General features: G+C 44.0%; 2 protein-coding genes across 2 annotated transcripts in view; both read left to right on the forward strand.

Moving 5' to 3' along the window:
* The window catches only part of LOC143274796 (sacsin-like), a 28,821-nt gene extending 15,565 nt beyond the window's left edge, over nucleotides 1-13,256 (forward strand). The window contains exons 5-7 of the mRNA XM_076578723.1: nucleotides 2,001-2,916; nucleotides 4,568-5,217; nucleotides 7,458-13,256. Of these exons, the coding sequence (XP_076434838.1) occupies nucleotides 2,001-2,916; nucleotides 4,568-5,217; nucleotides 7,458-13,255 (7,364 nt within the window). The 3' untranslated portion in view covers nucleotide 13,256. The remainder of the gene's footprint in view (nucleotides 1-2,000; nucleotides 2,917-4,567; nucleotides 5,218-7,457) is intronic.
* Nucleotides 13,257-14,665: 1,409 nt separating this feature from the next.
* On the forward strand, nucleotides 14,666-25,216 carry LOC143274797 (sacsin-like). The gene is made up of 3 exons (XM_076578724.1): nucleotides 14,666-18,697; nucleotides 20,627-20,923; nucleotides 24,252-25,216. The coding sequence occupies exons 1-3, from the start codon at nucleotides 14,666-14,668 to the stop codon at nucleotides 24,252-24,254; spliced, it is 4,332 nt and encodes a 1,443-aa protein (XP_076434839.1). The 3' UTR covers nucleotides 24,255-25,216.
* The last annotated feature ends 1,316 nt before the right edge of the window (nucleotides 25,217-26,532 follow it).

A 26,532-nucleotide genomic window follows, 5' to 3' on the forward strand; every position in this document is an offset into this window, starting at 1 on the left:
GGGGTCACAAGGAATATTGGGGGGAGGGTGGGGGTTGGTTGGGGGGGGGGGGTAGTACGTAACAAGATACGAACATAAATAAAAAATAAAAAAAATCATACACAAACACAGATGCAGTGGAAATTAGGATACATTCAAGCACATATGTGTGTATCTGAAGTTCAAACCTGTCTTCCACATAGAAGAACAGTATTCATAGTGTGCATCTATACCTGCATCAGATCTGTCTTCCACTTGACACTGATATGTAGAATGATATACATAGTGATTTTTACACAGAGAAAGCTGCTGTGAAAAAAACAAAAAAAAAACAAACAATACAACCCAAGGCAACCAACCCAGCACAGCACAGCACAGCACAGCACAGCACAGCACAGCACACATACATTTACTTGAAATATTAATTTTCACATTTGAGCGTCATCATTAAAAAAAAAAAAAAAAAAAAAGACAAATAAAAAGGTTGGAGTTAAGGGTGAGTTGTATGGTGAGTTTGGGAAAACCAGACAGATGGATGGAGGAAGCAGGGATGAATATTTGAAATAAATTGAATTACATTTGATAGGATAGAATAGAATATGTCTTTATTACCAAGTGTACCGGGGTCACAAGGAATATTTGGAAGGAGTGGGGGGGGGGGATAGTACGTAACAAGATACGAACATAAAAAATAAAAATAAAAAAAAAAAAATCATACACAAACACAGATGCAGTAGAAGTTAGGATACATACAAGCGCATATCAGTATAAAAACTTGTGCATAATCACACATGCACACACTGCACACACACACACACACACACACACACTCACGCACGCGCATGCACACACACACACGTTTGAACAGAAGCTGCATATTACATGTGGATGGGGCTGATGGCTAGATTTTTCGGTAGATGGTTGTTGGACATTATTTCATGAATTTTGTATGAGGGAAGTCATTATTCTATCAAGAGAAAGAACTGATGATGAATGTAAAAAGTTAAAATCATCACATTCCCAGGTGACTGCAGATGACACACTTTCATGGAAGTAAGGCTTCATTAGCTCGTGGTCAAAAATGGTATTGTTAACTGTTCACTTCAGTTCAGTTACTCAAGGAGGTGTCACTGCATTCGGACAAATCCATATATGCCACACCACATCTGCTAAGCAGGTGCCTGACCAACCCAACGTGCTTAGGCCTTGAGGGGGAAAAAGTGCATAAACAAATAAATGGATACGTCAATAGATTAATCAATTGATAGATGAATAAACAAATAAACACATAAATAGATAAATGAATGAACGAATAACATAAAAAGGTAAGCAGATAGATAATGAAATAGAATAAAACTCAGGAAAAAAAAGAAGAAGTAAGATCGCTAAAACAAATGAACAAATTACTAAAATGCGCTTGACATTAGGGGAATATTTAGCCAAGCATCTGCTCTTCCTTGTTGTTTGTTTGTTGTTGTTTTTTTTATATAAAGTAGATACAGATTAGTCTGTATGCTTTGGCGCTTCTTTGAAACTGAAACTATTATCATTGTTGTTGCAGCTGCTGTGGTTTGGTTGTTGTGTTGAAGTGTATATAATCACAGTCATCCAACATGTATATATATAGAAGATGTAAAAATGCTGAGATGTCAGCCTAGAGCAAACCATACAAACAATAATCACAGCAGACACCCCCCCCCCCATGCCCCCCCCCCCCCCAAAAAAAACAACAAAAAACAACCACCCAAAAAACCAGCAACAAAAAGAAGCTGTCTTGTTGCAGACCATCTGGTGATCCTGAGAGAAATTCATTGGTGGTGAAGAACACATAAACCATACACAATACATAATCACAGTCATCCAACATGTATATATATATAAAAGACGTAAAAATGCTCAGATGTCAACCTAGAGCAAACCATACAAACATTAATCACAGCAGACCAAAAACAAAACAACCCCCCCCCCCCCAAAAAAAAAAAAAAAAAAAAAAATAGCAACAAAAAGATGTCTTGTTGCAGACCATCTGGTGATCCTGAGTGGAGAACACATCATGTACATGGACCCCTTCAAGGGAGAGCAGAACTACTGCAAGCGCCATCGAGTGTCCGGGCGGAAGGGGACAGAACTGGAGTCGATCATGACAAGCCTGGGTGGTGTGTTTGGGGTCAGTCGCGACACCTTCCAGGCAGGCGGCGGTCGTTTCCCCGGCACTTTGTTCTGGTTCCCGCTGAGGCAGAGCCCCAGCGAACTGAGCCGCACAGTGTACGTCGAGCGGAACGTGGAGCAGCTGCTGGAGTCTTTCAAAGCTGAAGCGCCCTCGCTTCTCCTCTTCCTCAACCACATCCTCAGCGTCTCCATCCTGACCAGGGACACCGACGCCACCACTGGTCCTGAAGAACTGTTCTCCGTCGGAGTGGCCTCACCCAGTGTTGGACAGGTTCAGTCACAGAGAGCGAGGTTCATCGAAGAAATAAGATCAGCAAAGGGTGGCTTGCCAGAAAGTGGGGTGGCCTGTTTGACTGAAGTCATCATGGAAACGCAGGATCACCTGACATCATCGACTGACACCCAGCGCTGGCTGGTGGCCAGTTACCACAGCGGACGGCAACAGATAAGCAAAAAACTTCTGAAGCTCTGCTCTGACCCTCAGCTGAGTTACCGCCCCTATGTAGGCGTGGCCATACCACTGTCTGATCAGAGCAAATTCCAGAGTCAGATATTCTGTTTCTTGCCATTGCCCCTAGACACGAGGTCGCCCACTGGTTTGCCCGTCCATGTCCACGGGTACTTTGCCCTGGAGCAGAATCGCCGTCACCTGAAATGGCCGACGGCCGACCAGCTGGACAACCATGCACAGCTGGACTCCCCCTCCCTCTGGAACTGTCTGCTGGTGACAGAGCTGCTGCCCAGAGTTTACAGCATGGCCATTGGCAGGTAAACATCCCTCGTGTTGGTTGCCGTGTGTACTCATCATTATGTTTCAATCTTCATGGCTATACCAGTGCCTTGTGTTTCTGTGAAGTCTAGGCATCTGCTTCTTTAACTCACTCAGTACGGCCAGTCCTCTCTTCTCCTCTACACAGACCCCTCGGATGTCCAGTGGGTGTCTCAATGATCCAACCTTTAGCTTCCGTCGTCAGAATTGTGGTATTATTTGTCAGCATTCACCTCTTCAGTGTAAGAGCCTTCCGCTTGTTATATTTTGATGGTGGTAATTGGGGAGAAACGCTGTTAACGTCGTCTCTTTCGCCGTTCGTATGGAGAGAGTTAAAAGAAAGAAATAAAAATCTCAGCCCTGAGTCTGAGAAATGCCCTGTCATTGAAATTCGTTCCATGAAAATGGTGTACACTTTCGTGCATATGCAACAAACTATGAACAAAAAGAACCAAAAACAACAGTATTTCTGGCTGTGTCCACACGTGTCAATCTGGAAGATAAACCGGTTGATTTTAGTATGTTTTGTTTGGGTGTTTTTTTTCTGCAACAGTATGGCAGGGGAACCTGCCATGGTTGTCGACTCCCCAGGGTTGAGTGAGATGATTCTTATAAATGGTAGATGTGGTGTAGCATATATGGTTCAGTCCACATGCTTCAACACCTGCTTGAAACTGAAACTAAAACTGAAACTGCCTTTTAATGTTATGCACCTGTCATTTCAGAACATTGCTTTTTGATGCTGCATTTGTTGGGTGCGTTGTTCCAGTCTTTGGAATTCCCTCCCTCCCGGTCTGTGGAATTCCCTCCCTTCCTGTCATATGGAATTCCCTCCCTTCCAGTCTGTGGAATTCCCTCCCTTCCTGTCATATGGAATTCCCTCCCTTCCAGTCTGTGGAATTCCCTCCCTTCCTGTCATATGGAATTCCCTCCCTTCCAGTCTGTGGAATTCCCTCCCTTCCTGTCATATGGAATTTCCTCCCCTTCCAGTCTATGGATTACCATCTCTTCAGATTCCTTTCACTGTGCATTAGTATGTGGTTTGCCAGGTAGAGAGGAAGTATGAATTCTTCTTCTTGTTTTTTTCTCATCTTTTTTTTTGTTCCAGTCATTATATGTATTTTTCTTTTTTGATAATGATGATGATGGTGGTGATTATTATTATTTGATTTCTTAATTGTTGAGAGCTTAGGAATGTCAGTGGAAGGAACAAAACTGAAAACAGAGAAATCTTTTTCTTACAAGGTTGAATGAAAACTTTTGTCAGAAGTCTGGGTATGAACAGTCTCACAAGTTCTAACATGTCTTTGAAGTCTCTGTCTTCTTCTTCTTCTTCTTCTTCCTCCACTTAACGACCAACATCAGTATGCTGATGAAAATTGTCGTGTTGTGGGAGGTTGCTGTTGGGCGCAGTTTAGCTGGACTACCAAAGGGATGTTCTGTTAACTGATAGGGGAGATGGGGCGCAGTCCACTGGTGTGTTCACATCACACAATGTACCTCTTAGTTTAAGTCAGTGTTTTTATTTGGAACTTGTCACAATAAACCGCACAGAACAACAGGAAAAGAAAATCTTGTACAAAGTCCTCTCTTGATAATCTTTTTGTTGTTTTTGTTGTTTTTCTTCATTTTTTTTTCTTTGTTTTTCAGACTGAAGGAACTGAACAACAGTGACCCTGGCCCGTTCTATGCTGCCTGGCCGGACGGGGAGATGGTCCATGACAGATGGAGGCCTCTCTTGCAGCCACTGTACAAACACCTGGAGCAGGAGCCGCTGTTCTTCAGCCACGTCCAGAACGGCTCCTGGGTGCTGATCCGGCAAGCCGTCCTTCAGCGCTTCAGCCGGCTCTTTTCCCAAGAGGTGGAGGCGGCCGTCGTCCAAGTGTACGCCCTCTGCGAACAGAAGCTGGTGGTCCTGCCCGAACACGTGCACCGCTGCCTCACAGAGTTCGGCTTGCTGAAGGGCGTGGAGGTTATCAACGCGTTTCGGGTCAGCCAGCTGATGGGCCACAGCTTGCCACACCTGTGCCGCTCAGAGAAACTCAGTTTGTTGCACTTCCTGTGCCAGCAGGACAAGCAGCTCCTGTTCGACCTGCCCCTCCTGCCCTTGGCAGATGGTGAGGGTTTCGACACATTCAGACGGCGACCGAGCAAGAAGGGCAAGAAGGGCGGGCACATATCCTTCATCCACCGGTGCCCTGAAGACCTGTTGCAGCTCTTTCCGGGGCTGGAGGCGGAGTTCTGTGATTCCAATGTCCCTGAGCATGTCGCGGACGACTTGAATCGCTTGGCAGATTCAGGTGAACATTTCAAGGAATTTTTTTTTTTTTTTTTTTGGGGGGGGGGGGGGGGGGGGGGGGGGGGTTGATGTTGCTTGTTTCAGACCTTTAGGAAAAAATCCAAACCAACTCTTGAATATTATCATGTGTTAGGATTTGGATAAACATGCTCTTTCTATTTGTCAGAACAGTGGTTTAAACTGGCCTGATTAACGTTCTGGTTGGAGTTTAAAGTGAGTATACCAGTATTGTCAAGTTATTTCAGTGTTCTTGGTTTAAACTGCACTTTCCCTCTGTTACTCTTCAAAAGCAAGAGTTTAGAAACTGTAGCCCCGTTTTTAAAAAAAAAAACCACACCTCTTTTAATGGTTGTGAATATTATATTTAGTCTTTTATTTGTACAAGGCATGACACGTTACACATCGGTAATTGTCTGAAATATTTCCATGTCTTTTGTTTGAAAACACATCAAATGTGATTTTTTTTCTTTATTATCTGCATGACAGTTAATTTATTATCATCATCATGATCATCATTATCATCATCACCATAATTGAGAAGCCTCCAACTTCTTCATGTACATGTTTTTGTTGTTGTTGTTGTTGTTTTTGTTAAGTATTTGTTAAGTACAGAGGCAAAACCTTCAAGACGTGTGTGTGTGATGTCTACTAAATCCAATAAGGCACCACCAAAAGGTATAGGAACAGCAAAACATACACATATCCCTGTTAGAATGGTTTCCATCAGCTTATTTTATATGTATTGATAACGTTACATTATTATTTTTTTATTTTTTTTTATTATCATTTCACACACACACTTAGTTATGATAACAACAATATCAGTGATAATAATAATAATGATGAATATGATAAATTGTTTCATTAATAATATCATTTATGATATTTGTATAGGAATTGTTATAATAATGATACTGTTGCAAATATTAATACTAACAACTGCAACTTTGTATTTGTATTTGTATTTCTTTTTATCACAACAGAATTCTCTGTGTGAAATTCAGGCTGCTCTCCCTAGGGAGAGTGTGTCGCTACACTAAACCGCCACCCTTTTTTTCCCCCCTGCATGCAGTTTTATTTGTTTTTCCTGTCAGAGTGGATTTTTCTACAGAATTTTGCCAGGAACAACCCTTTTGTTGCCGTGGCTTCTTTTATGTGCACTAATTGCATGCTGCACATGGGACCTCAGTTTACTGTCTCATCTGAATGACTAGCGTCCAGACCACCACTCAAGGTCTAGTGGAGGGGGAGAAAATATTGGCGGCTGAGCCATGATTCGAACCAGCATGCTCAGATTCTCTCGCTTCCAAGGCGGACGCGTTACCTCTAGGCCATCACTCCGCATTGATACTAAAAACAAGTAAATTTGCAGACAGAAAAGAAAAGAAAAGAAAAAAAAAAGGTGGTGGTGCACTGTGTGTCTGCACACTCTACCAAGAGAGGTCAGCTTGAATTTCACACAGAGAAGTCTGATGTGTCAAAGTAATAATAGATACAGCACAGCACTGCGCAGCACTGCACAGCGCTATATAACACAACACGTCTTGTCACGATGTGATGCCTGGCATTGCTCTTCCTGCTTTTCTGTAATTCCTGGGCTGGACATAACAGGCATCACACATGATTCCTGAAGGTTTAGCTTTTCCCTGCTATTTTCCTGTTTGATTTCATGTGTCTTTGACTCACTTGTGTAAACAAAGTGAGTCTATGTTTTAACCCGGTGTTCAGTTGTCTGTGTGTGTGTGTGTGTGTGTGTGTGTGTCCGTGTGTCTGTGTGTCTGTGTGTCCGTGGTAAACTTTAACATTGACATTTTCTCTGCAAATACTTTGTCAGTTGACACCAAATTTGGCATAAAAATGGGAAAAATTCAGTTCATTCCAGTCATCTTGTTTAAAACAATATTGCACCTCTGGGATGGGCACAAAAAAATAAAAAAAGAAGCCTAATTATATGCAAACTGCATTTACTGTTATATTTATATTTTTTGTATTCTCTAAGCTTGGCACTTTGACCTCTTATTCTGACACAACAACAAGAGCAGTCATTATTATCATTTTTTGTTCAAACAGGAACTTCTTTTGCTAAGCATGGAATTTATATTTATTTTGCAAACGTTTTGGTGCAGATAGTAAAAAAGGGAAATTACTCTGTAATTAATGCTAGGGGACTTAATTTATCACAAGTGAGTCTTGAAGGCCTTGCCTCTCTTGTTTACTTCATTATGTTTCATTTTTGCACAGGACTTTACACCCTGGATCGACTGCACAGAAAGGACCCACGGATTCCAGCACTCTTATATAAAAGTCTGCAGGTGAGATTCGGAAGAGAACCTGTTGTGAGCAGCAGCGATGCCTGGGTGCAACTTGTTTGGCAGTACCTGGCAACATATGATGACTTGTCAGCTTTTGGTGACATTCCGTTGTTGCCGACAAAAGTGGATCCATTGCTTAGCTCCGGGAATGATGACACCTGGAAACTGCGCCCTCTGGTGGGTGTCTACATCTGCAGGCAGGTGGTCAGCTTTTCTCCCTTGTCTCCACTCTTGGTGTCGGCCTTGACCAAGCTGGGCGTCACAGTGGTGGACAAGCTTCCTGACTATGTCGCCCGACACAGGGGTGTGCTGGGAACCTTCATCAGTTTCCCTTCAACCCAAGGCGTTCTCGCAGTGATCAGGAAAGTTGATGCTGACAAAGATCTCAGGAAAACGGCCATCAGCGTTTTCAATGCCACCGCCTCCCTTGAGGAAAAAGCAGCATTCATTCATTTTGTCAGCAGAAATAGAGAGTCTGAAGGGAGTCTGCCCGTACTGTTTCGGCACTTGGAGTTATTCACAAACGTGTTGACCCAAATGCCTGCCAGCATTGACCAAGTACCGGATATTGGTCCTGAAGATCTGCCCCCAGTGCCAATGTCTACAGCTTTTCTTCTTTGTAACACTTCAGAGAGGCAAGCTGCTGTCTGTCTTGGTGCCAAGGAAATGACACTCGTGCAGCTTGTTCAGAGCATCATGGAAAACCTTTCTTCCCAGCAGTATTCCCAGGATGTCACTGTCCAGTTCATGATGTACTTTCTCAAGAACAAAAAACTGATGAAAGAAACTTCCCTCCTGGCAATTGCAAAAGGAATAGAATTCATCAGAACTGAGTCTGATGAGCTCAAGACAGCAGGAGATCTTTATGACCCAACAGTTCCTCTGCTGACAGAACTGTTTTATTCTCAGCATGGCATGTTATTCCCAAGAGGAGAGTTTGCTCAGGCTGATGTACTGAAAAGACTCAGAAAGCTGGGACTGAGAAGAGAAAAGGAAGTAAAAACAGTCGACCTTATAAACACTGCAAACAGAGTCTCTGAGATGTATTCTGCAAATCACCAAGAAACGGCAAAAAAGATTGCTCAAGGGTTGTTTACTTACATGAAGAGCCATGGGCAGACTGTGAGCAGGATTGCATTACAAGCCATTGCTACCATTCCATGCATTCCTTGTGTCCAGGAAACAGAAAGGCCCAAAGATTACCCAAAGTCTCTGCCTCTCAGGTCAAGTCCAGAATTGGTCAAGCCAGCTGAAATGAGCAGTCCAACACTTCTGTATGTCACAGGCTCAGTCATGCCAGCACTTATTCCAGGGTTATCGGAAGGAGTTGTTGATCAACTACAGGTGATCACAGAACCCCAACCAGAGGATGTCTTGCAACACCTGAGAAATGTCTTGGCATATTTCCGACAGGAAGAAGCATCTCAGTACAAACTGGTCTTGAAAGAAGTTTTTCAGTTCTTTGCTGACCACGAATACTTTTCATGGTCTGTCACAAGCCTGAAAGAAGAGCATTGTGTGCTGGTGGAAACTGGGGAGATGTTTGACAAGCCTGACAGATTCTGGATACAGCGTAGACCAGAGGACATCGACTTGAAGCCTTACAGATTTGCTTTACCTGTGGAAATTGCTTCACCAATGGACATGGAGAATGTCAGAGACCTGTTGTCAGCATGTGGAAGTTCACGGTGTCAGAATGAATCGATGCTGCATGATGTCCTGTCAGAAATTCAGTCTAAGCATGCAGGTCGTGTGTCTGCACACCCAGAGTTCCATTCAGACTTTCAGCTAGTCAAGCAGATACTGGATGTGCTGAAGAGAAGTGACTCCGCTCATGAGGGCAACACACTGCTGCCAGTTGTCAACCCAGGCCATCCAGAGGTGCTGAGGTTCATGACTGCTAAAGACTGCACCATCCGTCCAGGACTGTTGAATGCTGTTCAAGATAGGGTCCATGATGATGTCGGATTTGAGATATATTATGTTCATCCTGACATTTCAAGCAGCACAGCAGAAAATCTTGGTGCTCTGCTGATGAAGGATCGTGCTCTGACAGAGGTAGAAGAGCTGGACTATAACTATGGCCAGCATGAAGACCTCACAGATCGTCTCAGCAACCTGTTGAAAGAAGCATACACTGATGGCTTTTCAGTGCCCAAAGAACTCATTCAAAATGCAGATGATGCTGGTGCCACTCATGTCTGTTTCCTTCTCGACGAGCGAGAGAACACATATTCCAGATCAAATCTGATTGATGAGAAAATGGCTGACTTACAGGGCCCTGCCATCTGGGCCTTCAACGATGCTCAGTTTTCTGATGCTGATTTTGAAAACATTGTCAAGCTTGGATCTGGAACAAAGAAAGATGATTCCACCAAAGTTGGTAGGTTTGGTCTGGGTTTCAATGCAGTTTATAATTTAACTGATGTTCCTTCTTTCATCAGCGGGCACAGACTTGCCATGTTCGATCCCCAAAGCAAATACATCGCGAAAGGGAAAGGAGGACTTATGCTTGACTTCAGAAAGGCAGCCAACAAAGCTTTACTGGGAAGAATGCCAGAGCAATTTCAGCCATTCCAAGATGTGTTTGGATGCACTTTGAAGCACAGCAGAGATGCATACTATACAGGAACACTGTTCCGTTTCCCCCTGAGAACAGCAGACCAGGCAGTCAACAGCAAACTGAAGAAAGACAGTTACTCTGAGACAAAGCGTCGTGAATTTCTCAGAATGTTACTTGAGAAAGCAGGCAGTCTCCTGATGTTCACACAGAACGTGAAAGAGATTGAAGTGTACTATCTTCCCAGTCACAAGCCAGATCCCATGCACAAAATGTGCATGATGAAAGTCCGGAAGAGTGGCACACCAACAATTGTTCACCCTCCAGAACTTCGCATGGATGACAGAACTGTCCTCCAGTTCATGAAAGACCACTGGTCAGACAGGAACAAAGACATAAAAATACAAGAGAGAATTGAAATTGAGCTGGTCATCACAGAAGAAGCAAAAAGTGTGTGTGGCGTTAAAGAAAGTAAGAGTGTCACCCACTGGCAGCTGGCGTGGGCATCAGGAGTGGACAAGTCTGCCCGGATGGTGCAGCAGTATGAGCAACAAGGTCTGGTGCCACTGGCAGCAGCGGCAATATCATTGAGTGAAGATCGGCTTATTCCCGTGGAAGACAGCCCAAGTGGATTCTACAGCAGGGGACACCTGTTTTGCTTCCTGCCTCTGCCTGAGGAGATGGTCCGCTTCTCTCTGCCTGTCCACATCAATGGCACATTTGCCTTGACTTCTGACCGCAGGGGTTTGCTGGTTCAGACAGAAGATGACCTTGAGACAGGAGAGTCGTCTTGGAATCCTGCTCTTTTTGGCGATGCTGTGGTGCGTGCCTATTTGTTGCTGTTGGAATTAGTGAAGGAAGAGGCAGCCAGAGACTCTGACCATGGCCAGTACTTTGAGCTGTGGCCCACAGGCAGCATGGGGTGCCTCGTGGACAGCTTCTACCACCACCTTCAGTCTGATGGCAACAGAGTGTTCCCTGTCCCAGATCAGATTTGGTGGGTGTCCTTTGCAGAATCCCGTTTTCTGCAGCCTGACTTCAGAGATTCAGAATGTGGCGAAATGGCCTGGGAATGCCTGCAAACGTTTTGGGAAGGACCTGGGTATCTTGTCGATGTCCCATCTTTCATTTGCAACCTGATGGAGGAAAAGGGACCTCGAGGATCATTTAAAAAGAAAGTCATCACTGAACTTGCTTTCTACAGAGACTTCTTCTTTCCCCATTTGCACGACAGCTGGTGGCAACCTGAGTGCAGAGACATTCTGCTTCATCACGCTCTGATGAAGAATGATAAGCATATCAACCAGCTCATCAAGGACAACCCAAGCATCCCCTGTGACTTCAGTTGTCAGCTGAGAACACCCAGTGAACTGGTCCATCCCCATGGTGAGGTGTCACGACTGTTCCTCCCACCTGAAGGACGTTTTCCACAGAGTGCAGCAAAGGGAGAGAAACAACAAGACAGACAGAAGTCGAGCAATGTTGATTTCTGCGATCACATGATATTACTACGGTTGTCTGCCTTAGGGATGATCACAAGTGAGTTGCCATGGGAAATGGTGCTGGAGAGAGCAGAATCTGTGAGTGTCCTGAATGCAGACGTGAACACAGAGACTGAATCACTTGCCCGAGCTTCATATCTGATTGAATATCTGTCAGTTTCAAGCAGTCTTAGTTCAGGAACTAGGCTTGGAAAGTGTCCCCCCTCTGTGGCTGAGTCACTATCGAGGACACCATTCTTGCCTGTGCTCCCTAAACCAGATGACTGGCTCTTCCCTTGGGCAGGGGATACACCACCTGGCAGTCGCCTTCTTGCTTCACCAAAAGATCTGTTTTCTGACTGCTTCAGAGACCTGGTGTCCTGCAGTGTGAAGCTGCTCGACTCCAGTGCCATCAAAGGACCAGGAGGATATCTGACGGGCAAAATGAAAGACGTGCTCAAAGGTCTTGGCCTTACTATGGACAAGGATTGGAATGACAAACAATTTCAAGATTTTGCCATCCGACAGCTCTTGACTGTTGCAGAGCACTGGAAATTGAACAGCAGCAGCATCAAACGAGAGCACGCCCAATCTGTCACCTTTGCGATTTACAGTTATTTGATGAATTGCTTGAAATATGGTGAAGAAGATGTGAAAGACAGTGTCCACACTTGGTTGTTTGACAAGGAAGTGGTCTGGACAGGAACTGATTTTGTACAGCCATTTCGTGTGGCCTTCCGCTGTCAGTATGATTGCTCACCTCACCTGTTTCAGCTGGAAAGAAGCCTTCTATCAAACAGAGCCTTCTTTGAGACCATTGGGGTGAAGGCACAGTTTGAAGCAGACGACGTCCTTTCAGTGCTGGAAAACTTGAGTGAGATGCATGCAAACATAGTTTTGACAGATGACGTCATCAGCCTTGTGTCTCGTCTTGCGCAGCTGGTTGGAGAAATTGTGAAAGAAATTGTGAAGTCCACAGAATCTGAGCCACTGGACATGACTCGTGTGTATCTCCCAGACAGCAATGGTATCATGCAGCCAGCCAGTGACATGTGTGTGGATGACTGTGAGTGGCTGGGCGGGTCTGATCGTATGAGGTTTGTGAATGGCATGATTGCCCCTGACATTGCACAGGTGCTGGGTGTGAAATCCAAGAGAGGACAGGACTACGACCTGCTCACTGAACCCATTCCAACGGAGTCTTTTGGACAGCATGAAGAACTGACAAGCCGCATTGCGCGCCTCCTAGAAGGTTACACATTTGATGCATCTCTGTGGAAGGAACTCATACAAAATGCGGATGACGCTGGGGCTACAGAAGCCAAACTTATCATGGATTTTCGAACTCTTGGAACAGGCACACTTCCTGAGAAATGGGAAGTACTTCAGGGCCCAGCATTCTGTTTCTACAACAACAGGTCCTTTAGCACAGAAGACATTCAGGGGATACAAAAACTGGGTGTTGGTAGCAAAGGAGAAGATGCACTGAAGATTGGACAGTTTGGCGTTGGGTTTAATTCAGTCTTTCACATCACTGATGTTCCATCCTTCTGGACCAAGGAAAATGATGAAACGGATGTCATATGTGTTTTTGACCCAAACTGCCGGTACGTGCCCAAAACGAAGCAGAACAGGCCAGGTACCAAGTTCACAGACATAAAGAGGATGAGTCAGCAGTACCCCTGACTTCATGTCAGGCTATCTCAGCTCTGCAATTGACATGTCCCAGTCAGGAACTTTGTTCAGGTTTCCTCTTCGCACAAAGGAAATGGCAAAAACCTCAAAGATCAAGAAAGATCCAGTTACCAAAGAGGAGATAAACGAATTACTGGATTCTTTCAAAAATGAAATAACAACATGTCTCTTGTTTCTGAACAATCTGCAGAAGCTTGGAATTTACTCTGTGAAGGAGGATGGCTCACTGGAACTGCAGTTTGATGTCAGCAAAACAGAGCAGGAGATGAGCAGACAGGAGGTGGCTCACTTCAAGACTTCTCTTGTGCAAGCAACACAGAGGTTGAACCGACAGCATCAAAGTATTGAAGACATCAATGTGTGTGAGGCTGCCGTACAATTTGACATGTCAGACTCGTCAGGCAAAAGTGAGAAATGGCTGACAGTACAAAGGCTTGGGTTTGGAAAAAAAAATCTGTTGTCACCTGCTCTGTTGGAGGAGTGCAGAAAGAGAAATTTCAGACTGCTGCCTCGTGGGGGTGTGGCCGTCAGACTAGGAGATGCAGAAAACAGCACCTCAGTGAAACCTGTGACCAGAAAGCATCAAGCCTTTTGCACCTTGCCACTACCTGTTTTCACCAATCTGCCCATGCATGTCAATGGACATTTTGCCCTAGATCATGAAACACGCAGAAATTTGTGGGACAGTGGAAACAACAAAGGCGATGTAAGATCAGAGTGGAATGAAATCATTGCCATGAGTGTTGTTGTTCCAGCATATCTGACAGCGCTGCGGCATGTGAAAAACATTTTCTTTCCAGCAGATGGAAGGGACCTGGAAAGTGCACTGAAGAATTGCAGGCTTCAACAGTTTCACAACCTGTTTCCACATGCAAGTGAACCTGAGTCTAAAATATGGAAAAATCTCGCACAGCAAGTTTACAAAGAACTGGCCAAGGATGAACTACCTCTGTTTCCTGTGAGCTGTCCAGGACAGCCTGAACTGGAATGGATGCCAGCTGTTCGAAAAGGTGGATTTCCAGGATACTTCAACAACCTGACTGAGCACTTCACACACCAAGTACAGGAAACAAAGAAGCCTTCCCAGCAAGTGATCTTATCTCAGGGTAGGTCCACAAGGTCTGATGACAAAGCTAGTGTGGAAGCAGAAGTGAGAAAACTGTCAACTGAACTGGAAGTGGTTCTGAAGCACTTGAACATGAAGATCCTGGAGGCTCCTTTTCGTGTGTATGAGGATTTCCGACAGAGTGGCGTGGAAGAGATACAGCAAGTGACACCCAGCAGTGTCCTCACGTTTCTTAGGTCATCAGGTCAAGGTCGCCGTGACGGATGCAGTGTCAGTGACTTGCCAAAGAAGATCACTGACACACCCCTGAACACGGCTCAGAATGTGAAAAGCTCATGAAGTTTGTCAGCAAAGACCAAGGCTTTTTGGACAGCCTGCATGGCTTACCACTTTCTTTCAGGCAGTCTGAAAGCTTGCACTGGTTCAGCAGTTCTGAGACAGTGCCAAAGCCAATCATCTCAAAGTTTGGTCATCTACTGTCTGGTTCTGCAGATGAATTCTTGCATGAAAACATCAGGCAGTTCTTCAAGGTTACTGAGCAAACAAAGTCTGTGCTTCAGGAGTTAGACATCCCAATGTTTGCAAGCAGGCTTCACCACACTCTGAAAGACCCAGGCCTGGGAGCAGGAAAACCATGTGTGTTTGATAAAGCACAGTTTCCATCTCTGCCACATGACAAGTCATGGCTCAGGGAACTGTGGGCTTTTTTTGAAACACAGTTGAAGCCAAAAAAGACAGCGAACTCCACGAACACAGGCAACGATGCAAAAGCCAATGAGCAGTCAACAGAGAAGAAGCAGCACATCAAAGTGGAAGATACTCTTGATCACATGAATAAAAAGAGGGAGACTGATGAGAAAGAGATTCGTCAAAAAGCTCAAGAGGTGCTTCAAGCCATGCATAAATGGTGTCTGATCCCAGTTAAGAAAATGAAGAAGAAGGAATCAGAGGAGCAGCAGAGCCAAGGAATTCAAATGCTGTATCCTCTTCTGGACCTCCACAAAGTGGTTCACCTTTCTCAATCACCTGATTCCTCAAACAGATCTCTGTGGGAGATCTTGAAAGGACTGCCTTTGCCATTTCTGGATCAACTCAGTCCAAGTAACATTGCATGTAAACTTGTTGCCTCCATCAGCCACCCAAGAGCTCTTCTGCGTGCACTTGCTTCTTGTGCAGACAGTCTTTCTGAATCACATGTCCATGGCTGTGCCATTCTGGCATATTTCAGCAACAATCTGGAAGTCTTGAAAGAGTCCAGTGCCAGTGAAACAGAACTTGTGAATGAATTGAGAAGTCTTCCTGTCTTTCCAGCTATCAATGAAAAGCTGGTTCCAGTGAAACAGTCAGTGCCAGTCATTTGCTTGAATTCGTCTGTTCCTCCAGAAGGACTTTCTCAGTGGAGCCAGCAAAGAAAATTCCCACTGATACTTCTGTCTGCAGATTTTGTTCCATCCAGACTGACTAAATACCTAGGATTTGAAACTGTGACTGATGCAAACTTCTATGCTCAATACCTGCTTCCTTCCATTCACAACCTTCACCGGCCTGCAATTGCCAGTCATATGGACTTTCTCAGAGAAAATTTCTTCAGAGGCTGTTACACCACCGACATCATGGGTGATGAACAGAAGCAACTGTTGCACCAACTGAAGGACACTGCTTTCATCGAGGTGGATGGAGTTCTCCACAAAGCTAACAGCTTCTACTCTCCAGATGAGCCAGTGTTTAAGGTCATGTGTCCTGAGAAGTTTCCACCAGAGCCATACAATTCCATGAAATGGTCTGGACTCATGGCTGCCTCTGGCATGGTGTGTGACATAACAGACAGGATGTTCCTGTCTTTTGCAAGAACGGTAGAGCAAGACATGATGGCTGGAGTAACAAACCAGGTGAAGGAAAAATCCGTGACTTTGGTCAAACATCTGTTTGGTCGCAGGAATGTAGCAGAAAGTGGGCTGCTGCTGAACGTCTGTTCCATTCAGTTTGTCTTGCCTTTAGAGTGGATGTCCACAGATAGAGGGCGGCAGCTGCAACAAATCGCACCCGCATTCTGTAAAGAGCGACTCATCTCGTTTGCTGAAAGCAGCTTTGAACGTTACCTGAACATCCTGTGGAGCAGCAGCTGCCTGATGGATCCGTATTGTGACCCACAATCACATGGTTTTAGTTCTAAAACCCTGAGCAAGGTTGTGTCTCAGCTGGGTTTGCAGGTCAAAGCACCAAAAGGAAAGGTTATCCAGCATGCCAGAAACCTTTGCAGCAGACTTGGAGGAGAAGAGGGCCGTGACATTTTCACTTCACTTGGAAGCAACAACCGACTGCTGATCATTGTGATGGAAGAACTCTACAGATACCTGGACGATCATGTGAAGGAGCATGAACTCTCTTCCCTGACAGAGTTAAAGATCATCTGTGACATTGACAACAGTCAGATGCTTCGACCTGCAAATGTTGTTGTGGATCTCCGCCCACATGAAACGATCAAGGGTCACATCGAAAAAGCACCACATCACTTTGGAAGATACTTTGATCTGTTCAAAAAGCTTGGTGCAGTGGAGAATGTAACTGCAAACCACTATGCTTGTGTGCTTTTATGGCTGAAAACCCATTCCGGCAATGAACAGCTGAATGTGGAAGAGATGAAGATAGTTGCAAAGGCAGTGGAAGGGTTGTTCAGATGCCTCAAAGAAGGCACAGAAGAACAAAAGAAGATTGCTGTTGATGCCCTGTACCTTCCTACAGAGGACAAGAATCTCCAGAAGTCCACAGAGCTCATTTTTAAAGATGACTATTTTGGTGAAAGATTCCAGACCCCCCCTAATGGAATGTACTTTATGCTTGGGTTTGAAACACTCAAGATTAAAATCACCTTTCCACAAGAAGATGTTAAGAGATTACCCAGGGAACACAGAATCATGCTGATGTCAGAGATTACACATGAGGTCATTCCACGAGAGATTCTTCATTCTGCAGAGGAAGCAGACCAGACGAACCCACTTGCTTCAAGACTTTCCCATCCTGGATTCAGGCAGGCAATAATACGACTGGTATATCACGCACACAAATGCTCCAACCAGAAGTTCACTGAGGAAACAGCAAGACATGTTGTGCAAACTCTGAAAAATGTCTCCATCAAAGAGGTTGATGAACTAAAGACAGTCATCACTTTGTTTGACAGTCCTGTGCCAGGCACGGAGAAAAGCAAGGTGTCCTTCACAGAGAAGATAGGAGGAGAACACAGGGAGGCTGTTGTTCTCATGGCTGCAAAAGCAGCCCGAAACTGGTCAAGACATGAAGAGAGCTGTGTTCACAGCCTTGCCATTGCAGTAAAGTTTGTGTTGCGGGTTGAACCGGACAGCCGCTTGCTACATTTAATCCTGCAACACCCAAAGGGGGCAAAGAGAATTCTGGATGAAAACCGCATTCCTCAGTGCACACTCGCCAGTGAACTTGATGATGATATCTTTCCTTCAGCGGGAGACTTCATCCCACTCCACTTTCACCATCACTTGAACAACAGTTCCTTTGATTTTTACAAAGGAGAACATGTCGGTTTTGAGGTGCATGATGGATTGATTGATGACAATGCACAAAACGGTGACACAGACCCTGTCTTCATCTATGGCATAATAGTGAAAGAGGTTCACTGTCAAAATGCTGAAAATGCTGGTCGACTAAACAGGCGTTACCTTGTAGATTTGGGTCCTGGGCATGGGCAGAAAGAAGTGAGCGTTCTCAGACTATACAAGTTCGTGCGCAGAAGCAGAGATGGGACCGATCAAGCCGTGGTTCCCCACCAAAACTCTGACACAGAACCTGCTGAGAGTCTCCCTGAGATGAGAACCGTTCTTGCAGAGATCCGATCTCTTCTCACCGAAGCCTGGCAGCTGCCAGATGAGAAGGACAGAAAACGCGTAGTCAAGAGACTGCTGCTGCAGTGGCATCCGGACAAGAACCCTGGAAACGAAGAGTTTTGCACTCGCGTCACACAGACTCTTCTGCACTACGTGAAACTACTGGAGGAAGGAAAGACACTTCCGGCAGACGATGGTGAGGGTGGTGGGGACGCTGCAGATGATGACTTTTTCACATCCTCCTCGTTCTTCAGCTCCCATTTCTTCACAAACATGCGTGCAAGAGGCACCCGACATCGTCACCACTTTGATTCAGAGCGCAGTCGGAGCAGGCGTGGTGGGGGGTCTTCAGGCTCCAGGGGCTCTGGGAGACGTGCCACCAGGGAACGAAACCCTCAGCCAGGGGAGAGCAGTCGCTGGTTCCGGCAAGCTCAAGCTGATGTCAGCGCTGCCAAAGCTACTGTAGGATCCCACGACAGGGGACACAACTGGATCTGCTGCCAGTGTCATCAGGTGAGAGAGTTGGGGAAAGAAACAAACAACAACAACAACAAATCCATAGCTCTTACTGCTTGGGTGCATAATTTTTTTTTAATTAAAAAAAAAAAATGTTGTTATTGTTTCTTTTTATTGCTTGTATATTTATTTGTTTATTTATTTTTGTTGTTGTTGTTTATTTGTTTGTTTTCCTCTCCATCTTCTGCTTTAGTTTTGTGGCATTGCCTTCACACTGCTGAACCCAATTCCCACCTGCAGTTTCAGTTTCAGTTTCTCAAGGAAGTGTCACTGCATTTTGACAAATCCATATATGTTATACCCCATGTGCCAGGCAGACAGATGCCTGACTGCAACGTAAGCCAATACGCTTGTCAGGCCCTGCCTGAGTACATGCATATGATATATTTGTGTATCTATCAGAGTGGATTTCATTTACAGAATTTTGCCAGAGGACAGCACTTTTGTTGCCATGGGTGACGGGCGCAATAGCCGAGTGGTTAAAGCGTTGGACTGTCAATCTGAGGGTCCCGGGTTCGAATCACGGTGATGTTGTGTTGGGTTGGGTTGGGTTTTATTTTGTGTTGCATTGTAATTTATATTGCATTGTGTATTGTGTTGTGTTGCATTGTGTTGCAATTTTTATTTTATTGTATTATTATTTTCCATTGTGGTGCATGGTAGTTTTTTGTATATTGTCACTTGTATTGTATTTTGATTTTTATGTTGTGTGTTGTAGTATGTCTTTTGCATTATATTGTGTTCTTATCTGTATTGTTTAGTAATCTATATTGTATCAAAATTTGTATTGTGATATGTATTGTATCATTGTTTGTATGGTAATTTGTCTCATTTTATTGTAATAAATTGGATGACTCTAAATAAGTTACAATTGAACGCGGACAAAACTGAAGCAATGATCATAGGAACTAAACAAAAACTCTCTTCTATCACATCTGACACAATCAAACTTGGCAGTACATCCATCCCTCTTTCCAGTTCAGTCAGGAACCTCGGCGTTGTCCTTGACAACACATTATCCATGCAAAATTTATCAGTCAGACCTGTCAATCCTGCTACTGTCAATTGTGGTGCATCAGTTCCATCCGGAAATATCTGTCCATTGACGCAACATCTAGACTTTTCGTTTCTCTCATTCTCTCTCGCCTTGACTACTGTAACTCTCTATTGTCTGGTTTGCCTGCTTCATCCATTCAGTCCCTTCAGCGCATACAAAATTCTGCTGCCCGACTCGTCCTCAGAAAGAAAAGATCTGATCACATCACTCCTCTTTTGCAACATCTCCACTGGCTCCCTGTCTCACACAGAATAAAGTACAAGATCAGCACTCTATGTTACAAATGTATTCACAAATCAGCCCCTTCCTATCTCTGTGGCTGCCTTCACCTCTACACTCCATCTCACTTACTACGATCAGCTTCAGATCCACTCTGTTTACGCATACCCAGATTCAAGCTCTTGACCGTTGGCCACCGTTCTTTCTCTGTCTCTGGACCTTGCAATTGGAATGAACTTCCTCTTTCGCTTTGTCAAGTCTCCACACTCAGCTCTTTCAAGTCTGGCCTTAAAACCCACCTCTTCCCAAAATAGCCTCCCTTCCCTGCCTCTTCCTTGTCTTCAGTTTCTACAGTTTTAGAGTTCTGCATGCGTGTGAATGACTGGTGTGAAAGCGCTTGGATTTGTCTATGCACAATTACGTCTATGCACAATTATGTACCATTATTATTATTATTATTATTATTATCAATATGTATTGTGATGCACTGCATTCTGTATTTCTGTATTTTGTATTGTATAGTATCTTGTGTTTTGTATTGTATTGTAATTGATATTGCAATGTTGTATAGTATATTGTATAGTATTGAAGTTTATACAGTGATTTGTACTGCAGTTTACATGCCAATGTGTCGGTGTGTGTGCGGGCAGGCAGTGGAGAAGGCCCTGAAGGCGGTCCTGTTCCTGCGAGATGCAGACAGCTTTGAGGTCGATTCCCGTGACCTGCCTGACCTGGCCAAGAGCGCAGCGAAAGGTCGTGACCCCAAACTCCTGGAACTGGTGCGAGAGCTGGAGGATCGTGTCGGACCTTACGCGCGCATGTGCTACCCAGACGTGATGGTGTACCCCCGTGTTCCTGACGATGTGTACAAGCGGTCTGATGCCGAGTTTGCCTGTGACGTTGCCACACAGGTCCTGGATCGCGTGCAGACATTGATGCGTGTGCAGGTGGGTGTGGTTGTGGTTATTTTTGGCATGTACATGTGTGTGCGTGTTTTGAGGGTGGGGTGGAGGAGGCAGGGGAGGGTGGTGGGAGGGGGTGGTTGGGGGGGGGGGGGGGGGTATGTACTTGTGTGTTGTGTTGTGTGTGTTGTGTTGTATGGTGTGTGTGTGTGTGTGTGTGTGTGTGTTTTGTGGGGTAGGGGTGGGGGGGTTGTGTTGTTTTGTGTGTGTGTGTGTGTGCGTGTGATTGTGTGTGTGTTATTTGTTGTTCTTTTTTGTTTTTGTTTTTTGTTGTGTGTGTGACAGAGAGAGAGAGAGAGGGGTAGGGGGAGAAAGGGAGAGAGAGAGAGAGAGGGAGGGGTAGGGGGAGAAAGGGGGGGGGGTAGGGGGGAGAAAGGGAGAGAGAGTGAGATGCAAGTGAAGACAAAACAAAAGAAAATAAAAGAAAAAGAAAAAAGTTATGTATACATATTTCCGAGGATGATAGAAAAGCTGTAGTGTGCCTTGTGTAATCCAGTCCACACCACAGATAGTGTCTACACTACACAATGCTAAATGATGATGGCATAACTGAGCTTGGTTGTGCGTAGAGACACAGAGAGGGACACAAAGGGTGTGTGTGTGTGTGTGTGTGAGGTTGGGTGGGGGGTGGGGGGGGGTATCTTTTTGTTACAGAGTACTCCTGGCTTTAAGAGAATCTGTTTTTTTTTTTTGTTTTGTTTTGTTTTTTTGTTTTTTGTACGCTTACAGTTGACTGCATCAAGTTTTTGCGCCTTATAAGTATTATTATCAGTAGTAGTAGTTCTTTTTTTAAAAATGTATTTATCTATTATTTATTTATTTATTTATTTACTTATTTCTTTTGATTTTATTCATTTATTTATTTATTTATTTATTTTTGTTTGTTTTGCTTTGTTTTGTTTTTTTGTTTTTGTTTTTTTTAAATTTAAAAAAAAAATTTTTTTTAAAATTTTTTTATTATTTTTAAAAAAAAATTTTCTTCTCAAGGCCTGACTAAGTGCGTTGGGTTACGCTGCTGGTCAGGCATCTGCTTGGCAGATGTGGTGTAGCGTATATGGATTTGTCCGAATGCAGTGACACCTCCTTGAGCTACTGATACTGATACTGATACTTTTTGGTGTTGAGATTTTTTTTTTTTTTCCCCCATTTATATAGATTCCCTTGACAGGCACAACAGCTGAGTAATTAAAGGACTGCTGTTGATCTCGAGGTCCTGGGTTCTTCTTCTTCTTCTTCTTCTGTGTTCTTGGGCTGCAACTCCCACGCTCACTCGTATATGCGCGAGTGGGCTTTTACGTGTATGACCGTTTTTACCCCGCCATGTAGGCAGCCATACTCCGCTTTTGGGGGAATGCATGCTGGGTATGTTCTTGTTTCCGTAACCCACCGAACGCTGACTTGGATTACAGGATCTTTAACGTGCGTATTTGATCTTCTGCTTGCGTATACACACGAAGGGGGTTCAGGCGCTAGCAGGTCTGCACATATGTTGACCTGGGAGATCGGAAAAATCTCCACCCTTTACCCACCAGGCGCCATCACCGTGATTCGAACCCGGGACCCTCAGATTGAAAGTCCAACGCTTTAACCACTCGGCTATTGCGGCCATCCCTGGGTTCAAATTGTGGTTGCAGCACCTGGTGGGTCAAGGGTGGAGACATTTGTCATGATCCAGATCAACAGTTGTGGTGACCTGAGAGTATATTTGTATTTGTATATTTGTATTTCTTTTTTTATCACAACAGATTTCTGTGTGAAATTCGGGCTGCTCTCCCCAGGGAGAGCATGTCGCTACACTACAGCGCCACCCCTTTTTTTGGTTGTATTTTTTCCTGCGTGCAGTTTTATTTGTTTTTCCTATCGAAGTGGATTTTTCTACAGAATTTTGCCAGGAACAACCCTTTTATTGCCGTGGGTTCTTTTACATGCGCTGAGTGCATGCTGCACACGGGACCTCGGTTTATTGTCTCATCCGAATGACTAGCGTCCAGACCACCACTCAGGGTCTAGTGGGGAGGGGGGGGGAGAGAAAATATCGGCGGCTGAGCCGTGATTCGAACCAGTGCACTCAGATTCTCTCGCTTCCTAGGCGGGCACATTACCTCTAGGCCATCACTCCTGTGCCTCCTCTGTATACTGTATAAGTGTATACTGATATTTAGGCAGAAGATCAAATGCACATGCTAAGGATTCTGTAATTCAAGTCAATGTTTTGTGGGTTATGGAAACAAGAACATACAAAACATGCAAACTCCCAAAAACGGAATACGGAAAATGGTGAGGTAAAAATGGACATCCATATAAAAAAAAAAACCCAACCCATTCACACCTGTATATGGATGAATGTTAGAAGATGCAGAAGAATGAGAATTCCGATTCCCAGCATAGTGAGCAGTTTGACCAGTTTAGCGGCTGTCACATTTTTCACAACAGACGTGTGGTAAATGATTATTAATTCTGTCATCTGCAGTTTGGTCTTTAGATGGAAGAGTAGACAGACTTTTTATGATCGAAGTTTGGTATGTCTTTCTGATAATCCATTCACATATTTGTATTTATATTTTGTATTTGTATTTGTATTTCTTTTTATCACAACAGATTTCTCTGTGTGAAATTTGGGCTGCTCTCCCCAGGGAGAGCATGTCGCTATACTACAGCGCCACCCATTTTTTTGTATTTTTTGCCTGCGTGTAGTTTTATATGTTTTTCCTATCGAAGTGGATTTTCCTTTAGAATTTTGCCAGGAACAACCCATTTGTTGCCATGGGTTCTTTTACGTGTGCTAAGTGCATGCTGCACACGGGACCTCAGTTTATCGTCTCATCCGAATGACTAGCACCCAGACCACCACTCAAGGTCTTGTGGAGGGGGAGAAAATATCGGCAGCTGAGCCGTGATTCGAACCAGCGCGCTCAGACTCTCTCGCTTCCTATGCGGACGCGTTACCTCTAGGCCATCACTCCATATGGTGCAGGTTTGCATGGTCTTTTTTTTCTTCACTGGCTTCTGATTGTAACCTGGCAGGAGGTAAATTAAAATTCTAGTGGTTGTATTCATTTAAAAACAACATTTTTGGACTGGATATTGCTTCAGCTATGGAAGCGAAATTCATGGATTCGGGCCACCTCCTCCTCCTGCTCCTCTTTCTTTCCTCCTTCCTTCTTTTTTCTCTTTCCTTCTCTGCTCCATGAACGGGAGCCACGAAAGCTTCGTCTTGTATTTTAAGAATTGAAGCCATTTGATAGTTTAATTCATTTCTGTTTTGTTCTGTGGTTAATTATGTGTATTTCTCTTCATTTTGTTTCTGCCTCAGTGAGCCCACAAGGCTTCCCGTAGACAAGCCGGGTCCCTCAGGTGAGAAAAGACCAGAAGAAAGCACCTCACCTCACCTCACCTCACCTCACCTCACCACAACATCCACGCTTTTTTCCCCTGCCTGGGACATAGGCCACCGACAGCCACCCTCCAGCCATCCCAGTCCTGTGTCGTGCAGTCGCTCCAGCCGTTGTCCCCAGGTGACCGCTGTTCTCTTTGTGTCTGCCTCCAGGCTGCAGTATCGTGTGTTAATTTGACGATCTCTTTTCCTTTTTCCCTGTTGACGTTTCCCCTTGCGGGTTCCAGGCAAGACCCTTGCCTTGTGTGGTGCTGGATGCAGGCTCACGATCTCTTTTCCTTTTCCCCTGTTGACGTTTCCCCTTGCGGGTTCCAGGCAAGACCCTTGCCTTGTGGTGCTGGATGCAGGCTCACGATCTCTTTTCCTTTTTCCCTGTTGACGTTTCCCCTTGCAGGTTCCAGGCAAGACCCTTGCCTTATGGTGCTGGATGCAGGCTCACACTTGTGTGGCTGATCCTTCCCTACAGAAAAGAACAAGGAGAGGAGAGAGCGAAAGACCTTGCTGCCTTTCCTCAGCCACAGCCATCAGAAGGAAGCCACTGAATAACTTTGACGCCACAGTTCACATGTGAAAGTGCAGTTGTACTTTGGTTCAGCTTTTAAAAAATTCTTATTGTAGTACATTACTGATTTTTTTTTCTTCTCCAGTTTGTACCATGAATATATGTGTGTTTTTTGTTGTTGTTTTATTTTATTTTTTTTTTTAATTTTATTTGTGACTGATTGTTTTATTCCATGTGTGTTTTTTGTTGGTGTTGTTGTTGCTTTTAATGGTTTACTATATGACATGGACACTCATTCGTTTTTCGCTTTCAAATGTTCACTTTTCGATACAAGCAGTCCATTCATTTCTGTTTTGCTTTTAAAGGTTTACTGATGGGAATAGACATTCAGTAGTTGTTGTTGTTGTGTTTTTGTTTTGTTTTTTGCTTTGAGATGTTTACGCTTGGACATGGACATTCGGTCCATTTCTGTTTTGTTTTCAAAGGTTTTCTTGAAGGAATAGACATTCAGTTGTTGTTGTTGTTGTTTTTTTTGCTTTGAGATGTTTATGCTTGGACATGGACATTCAGTCCATTTCTGTTTTGTTTTCAAAGGTTTTCTTGAAGGAATAGACATTCAGTTGTTTTTTTGTGTTTTTTTTGCTTTGAGATGTTTACACTTGGACATGGACATTCAGTCCATTTCTGTTTTGCTTTCAAAGGTTTTCTTGAAGGAATAGACATTCAGTTGTTGTTGTTGTTTTTTTTCTTTGCTTTGAGATGTTTATGTTTGGACATGGACATTCAGTCTATTTCTGTTTACTTTTGGAAATAGACATTCAGATAATTTCTTATCAAATGTCTTGGTTTGAGTTTGGGTATAACCCACTAAGAAGGATAACCTGTAACGCTAATTTCATGAATGATCATGTTTGTGTCTGGTAGATGTAAGTCTGAGTTCTAGGTTAGTAAGCATGTTTGTTAATTTGTCTACCTTCGTTTTGATGCATAGAATCACATTACTTGTTTTGTTGATTTACTCTGTTGATAAAATGATTATTTGTAGTATATGTCTCAGACTTCGTCAGTGTATTTTCCGAATGCTTTTTTTTGGGGGGGGGTCACCGTGACAACTTGAAAGGGAAGTGTAATCTGATTCCTTTGGTGGATATATGATTGTATTGGATGTATATTTTTGCCGATCTTGAGGAGTTCATATTTATTTTCTTTTTCATGCACAGGTGTTCTCATGCTGATTGCTCACAGACACCTCCTCCCCTCCCCCACACCCCCCCTCACCCTCCCCCCCCCCCCACCCCCCCCCACACACACATTCTCTCTGTCTCTCTCTTTCTCTCTGTATTTGTGTGTAGATTATTTACATTTTTATCTTTAAACAAAGATAGAAAGATGCCTTTTTTATGTTAGCATCACTAATTGCTTATTCAGATTTTTTTTAGATTTTGTGAGGTGCTTACAGATATTTTGACACTGGCATCAGAGCTTGATCTGTAAAGAAAAGAATATTCTGAAATTCAGCTTGAATGTATTTCTGCATCAAATACATTGATGATTCAAAGGCTGTAATTATTGTGATATTGTGTGATGTTGATTTCACTTTGTGCTAATGAAAATGTTGAGGAAAATGTGCTGTAGATTTTTTTTTTTTTTTAGTAATGTGGGTCGTTGTGTTTAATATACTGGTATGTTATGAGTGTT

Source organism: Babylonia areolata, chromosome 29, assembly GCF_041734735.1.
Source record: "Babylonia areolata isolate BAREFJ2019XMU chromosome 29, ASM4173473v1, whole genome shotgun sequence".
Classification (NCBI taxonomy): Eukaryota; Metazoa; Mollusca; class Gastropoda; order Neogastropoda; family Buccinidae; genus Babylonia; species Babylonia areolata.